The sequence below is a fragment of the Mus caroli genome, chromosome 5, assembly GCF_900094665.2.
Source record: "Mus caroli chromosome 5, CAROLI_EIJ_v1.1, whole genome shotgun sequence".
NCBI classification, from domain to species: domain Eukaryota; kingdom Metazoa; phylum Chordata; class Mammalia; order Rodentia; family Muridae; genus Mus; species Mus caroli.
In genome coordinates this window covers 117,319,230-117,324,703 of record NC_034574.1, presented here as the reverse complement: position 1 = coordinate 117,324,703, position 5,474 = coordinate 117,319,230, and the positions used below count along the sequence as shown (strand labels likewise).

Sequence of the window (5,474 nt, the reverse complement as noted above, 5' to 3'; positions counted from 1 at the left end):
TCTTCATACCAGAAGAGGGTGTCAGATCTCGTTAGGGATGGTTGTGAGCCACCATGTGGTTGCTGGGATTTGAACTCAGGACCTTTGGAAGAGCAGTCGGGTGCTCTTACCTGCTGAGCCATCTCACCAGCCCCCAGTCAGTGCTTTTACTCACTGAGCCATCTCTCCAGCCCCCCCCTTTTTTTTTTAAAGAGACAGCCTCATTGTGTGGCTAAGGTTAGCCTCAAACTCAAGGCAGTCCTTTTTCCTAATACTGGAATCACAAATGTGAGCTATCATACCCAGCTCATTGCTACATTTTAAATGAATACTATAATGTTTTATACTGCAGAAGCATCACACTAGTCTCCAAGGTAGCCATGGAAAATGTGGTCGTGGGGCTGGAGCGACGGCTCAGTGGGTAAGAGCACTGGCTGCTCTTCCAAAGAACTGGGTTCGATTCCCAGCATGCACATGGCAGCTCACGATTGTCTATAACTCCAGTTCCAGGGGACCTGACACCCTTACACATACAAAAAGACAGAACACCAGTGTACATAAAATAAAAAATAATTAAAAAAAATGTGTTAGTAACTAATTAAAAAATGTGTTAGTAACTAAACAAACAAACAGACAACAACAACAACAAAACAGACTATGAACTGACAAAATAGCCAACCAACTACTTTCTGTATTTAGTTATTTATTGATTGATTCAGGTCTTTCTGTCCCTGCCTGCCTTCCCTGAAGCTCACTATGTAGACCAGGCTGGCCTGGAAGCTGTGGCAGTGCTCTTGATGCTACCTCCCGATCTGGGCATTATGCCTTGGCTTTGTACAACCACGTACACATACATCCGGCTGCTCTTTCTTTTTCTTTCTTTCTGTCTGTCTTTCCTTTCTTTTTTCTTTTTCTTTTTCTTTTCTTTTCTTTTCTTTCTTTTTTTTTTTTTTTTTGAGACAGGGTCTCTTTATAGCTTTACCTGTCCTGGAACTGGAACACACTGGCCTTTAACTCACAGAAATCCACCTGCCTCTGCCTCTTAAGCATGCTGGGATTAAAGGTATGTGCCACCATACTTGGCAGAGGGTCAAATAGCTTTAGGTATAAAGATTTTGAAGAAATTGTTTATCATGAATAAACTGTTTTAAAATTATTGATTCTCTGCCTTCTGTGTGGGGAGCCTGAAGTAGCTGTAAGACTGTATAGAACTGCTTGGCATAAGGGAATCTGAGAGGAAAATGTAGAGTGTGAGAAGTGACTCAGAGGAATGTTCGCTGCGGTGCTTTGCCCTGGAAGCTGAGTGCTGGTCCACAATTTTTTTTTAAAATTTATTTATTTTATATATGTGAGTACACTGTAGCTGTACAGATGGTTGTGAGCCTTCATGTGGTTGTTGGGAATTGAATTTTAGGATCTCTGCTCGCTCCGGTCAACCCCACTCGCTCTGAGAAAATGGCCCAAGATTTTATTTATTATAAATAAGTACACTGTAGCTGACTTTAGATGCACCAGAAGAGGGCATCAGATCTCATTACAGATGGTTGTGAGCCACCATGTGGTTGCTGGGATTTGAACTCAGGACCTTAGGAAGATCAGTCAGTGCTCTTACCCGCTGCGGGCTCACATTTTACTTCCTGTCCCATTTGATAGCCCCTCTGAAATCTACTTCTGGAAGAAATTCCCTTTAGAACGTAGTGCTTGAATTGTCTGGAGGAACCTAAATGTGTTTTTCTCATAAAATTCATGTCATTGAATTTGTATCCTTTTTCCTTATGACTGACTGTTAAACCCACCATGCTGAGACTACATAATTGCAGCTCTGTAAAGTCCTTCTGGACATAGATTTTATTAAAGAGTTTCTTGCTCTTGAATTATTTTTTAATTTTTTTCTAGTCCTAACTTCTATTATTTTAGTATCTTCATTTTCATTTTGGTGTGTGTGTGTGTGTGTGTGTGTGTGTGTGTGTAACAATGCTCAGGGTCTGGGAATGTAGCTCTGTTGGTTGAGTGCTTGTCTGACTTGCAGGAAGCCCTGGGTTTTGTTCCTAGCACAGCAAAGATCAGGCATCACAGCTCATGACAGTAACTTCTGCACTTAAGAGGAAAAGACAGAAAAACAGAAGTCCAGGGTCACCTTCTCCTATATAGTGAGTGAGGCTAGCCTAGCCTATATGCAGCTGAGAAAACAAAGCAAAATATAAATTTGGAGAGAAATGGTTTAGTAGTTAAGAACACAGGCTGCCTTTCCAGCGGACCTGGGTTCAATTCCCAGCACCTACATGGCGGCTCACAATTGTCTGTAAGTCCAGTTCCAGGAGATCTAACACCCTCACACAGGTATACATGATGCAGGCAAAACACCAACACACATACAATAAAAAATAAACCATTAAAAAAAGTTTTGTTACAAAATAGAAATCAATAAAAATGAAAATGCCCCTTCAGCTATTAGACAAATTTTAATGTTTCGAATTGTGCTTTGTGGTGTGTATAAGCAAATCTACAATCAACCCACATTTGGAAAAGAACTCTTCTGGAAAGAATTAGTGTTCTATTACACACCACACAGGCTCCATAAACCCTGAATATTGGCTGCTAATTGGCTCGGCAGAACTTTCATTCAAAGGTAGTCCAGCGATAAGCTTATCACACCAGATCAGGGCCTGGTTACTAAGACTTGACTGTTCTGGGCAGTGCAGAGAGAATCCGTAGTACACAATGAAGGGCTGTTTAAAGTGGGCCAGATTTTATTCCTTTATTCCTCTGGAATAATTCAGAGAAGCTAGGATGTTTCCCTGTGGATTCCACTGGGCTTTGGGGCATTCCCTCAGTACTGGAGAAGGGCTTTCTGTGGAGAAGGACTTCCTGTGGCGCTCGTAAAGAAGTGAGCTTGTCCTGTCATCCTGTGCTGTCCGGCCTCTGTGGTCAGATTTTTAAAGGAGGTGCCATTCTAGTGGACGATTAGGTAGCAGTGGTTGTGTTCTGCTCTGCTCAGTCTTGAACTGCTGACTTACTCAACGCTTCAGTCCAATGAGGAAAACCATCTGAATTGTTTATGTTTCAACAGAAGTAGTCCCCACCTTAGTACAAATGGGGTATCCTCTTTCTCAGGGAAGACCGGGCCACCTGTCATTCAAGGGACAGTGGAAGTCCTCACTGCTTTAAGACAAGACCTACAGAACAGTGGCCGGACTGACTCAGAACTTTGGAAGAGTTGCCAGGTACCTCATTTTGCTTTATTTTGGGGGTCTTGAAAAGATTTCTGTTTCCATGGGACTCTACTGAACTGTTAGAAATCTATGTCTAGAAAACCGTGATACTTAACCTTAGGGCTAAAGTCAAATGACGAAGCATGTTAACCAGGCACCGATACTGAAGGAACAAGAAAAAGAAAACATGGAAGGTGGTGGCCTCGATAGATAGACTGGAATAGTCCCGGTGAACCGAAGTCTTTGTCCCCAGCACCCTTCGATTGTTACAATTGTTTTCAGTCTTCTGAGTAACTCCTACAGTTGTCCTTAGTCTACTTGGCTTCAAATATTTTGAACGCTCTGATTATAAATACATTCTTCAGCATGCTGTGTTGAGCTGTCTGCTTTTCATGGCAGCGATTTCTTTGGTTAAATGGTGATGGAAATTTAGTTTTTATGAACATCACACAGTTGAAGCTTGGTGTGGAAGCTGGTGGTGATGTGCCCTCCTTAGTCCTGCAAAGACCAAGAGGAAAAACAAACAGAACCGAACTTAATAGATTGACATCTAAGAGGATACTCACAAGATTTGGAGAATATTAGTCTTTGTATGGCCTTTTCTCAATTTTTTTTTTTTTTTTTTTTTTTTGACACAGGGTCTCATTATGTAGCTCTGACTGGCCTAGAGCTCATCTTCCTGTGTATATACCAGGCTGGCCTCGAACCCATAGAGATCTCTCAGAGATTCTCTTGACTGTGTCTCCCAAGTGCTGGGACTGAAAATATGAGCCAGGCCTCTATTTTTTTTTCCTGCTTTTAAAGACTAAGTTAAAGGTTGAAATGCTTTATAGAGATGCAAACATGATTATCAAACTCTAAGCAGTAGATGGTTTTGCTTTCTATTAATTGTACTTTATAGAACCAAAACTTGTGTTTTTAGACTATAAAATGGAAATAATGATCTCCTGGTTTGAGAATTCAGTAGCAGCCACACCCCAAATGTAATCTCTGTAAGGATTATGCATTTAAAATGGACTGTTGCTATGTACTAAAAGAATGAGCTCTTCAGATTGTTTTTGTAGGGGAAGGGGTGGCGGAGGTTTGAAGCAGGTCTCACCCTGGGACCCTGAATGGTCTCAGAATGCTGGGACTCCTTCTGGAGCCCAGCCTGACCTTCTTCAGTTCATGGCACTCACGCCTTAGCCTCCTAAGTGCTGAGATTTCAGATTTGAGCTTCTGTAATTGGCAGCTTTTTGGTTTTCCACACACGTTTTGTTTATCCACCCAACAACCACTGAGCTAATGGGGAAGACCTCTAAGATGCCCTTGTGCTGTGATGCTGTTAAGACACAGGATGGCCTGGTTTGGGGAGGTAGCTCAGTGGCGTGGGGCGCATGCAGGAGGCCCGGGGTTCTAATTCAGCATCTGGAAAAGCAAGTTCCATTCATTAGCTTGTGACCAGAAACACAGAAATAAGAACAAGAGCGACTACCACGGCACGGCTTGTGTCTGGCGCTTGTGTTTGACTAGAAATTATTACTTTAAGACTGTGAATCAACACCTGAAGTCAGAGACAGATGGTACTTGTGAGTCTCATGTATTGATTTAAGAAAACGATCTTTGCAGATGATCTCCTGTAGCCTGTTGATTCTGGGCTCATGACCTGACCCTGAGCTCTCATTTGCAGCCTCAGCCTCCTTCAGGCAGAGTGGGGAAAGTCTGAGGAGGGAGGAGGCCTGGCTAGAGTTTTGTGAGCCTGTTTCTGCACATGTCTCTTCAGTGATGTAACCTTTTTGCTGTGTTTACTGATCAGTAAGAGTCTAGCTACTCAGTGAAGAACTGCATAGAGCAGTGCTATAGGAACAGATGGTCAGGTGTTTCGCAAGCCTGAGTCTGGTGGTTTCCCTCTGGAGTCTCTGTTTCTCACCTCCCTTTTGGAATAGTAAGGTTGTTTTATTCTTGCCACTCAAAAGAGACTAATCTATTTCGCTAGAAACAAAACCTCCCTTATTCTGAGCAGGCAGACCGACAGTTTCCATAGTTGGCTTTAGCTAGATCTTTTTAGCATTTTACCACTTGGATTACATATACAATAATAACAGTTATAAGATGAAAATAATAAGTGTTTACAACTCATTGTCTCTTTGCTGGGTAGTGTACTAGAGACTTTGCTTGTAACATGGAAACTTATTAGACCTGGAGACTTCTTTCTGTAGCTTTTAAAGTAAAAGCAGTTCCTACTGAAGTGAGATTCACAGGTAAAATAACCGATCTGAACTAAACTTTTTTGGTTTTTTTTTT

At 42.0% G+C, this 5,474-nt stretch overlaps 1 protein-coding gene across 2 annotated transcripts in view; it reads left to right on the top strand.

The window, feature by feature from the left end:
* The window catches only part of Mphosph9 (M-phase phosphoprotein 9), a 75,214-nt gene that overhangs the window by 4,186 nt on the left and 65,554 nt on the right, over positions 1-5,474 (top strand). Inside the window, exon 3 of one of the 2 annotated variants that reach the window (XM_021163264.1) lies at positions 3,094-3,203. In XM_021163264.1, the coding sequence (XP_021018923.1) occupies positions 3,094-3,203 (110 nt within the window). Of the gene's footprint in view, positions 1-3,049; positions 3,204-5,474 lie in introns of both variants that reach the window. The other variant, XM_021163261.1, reaches the window with a different exon arrangement.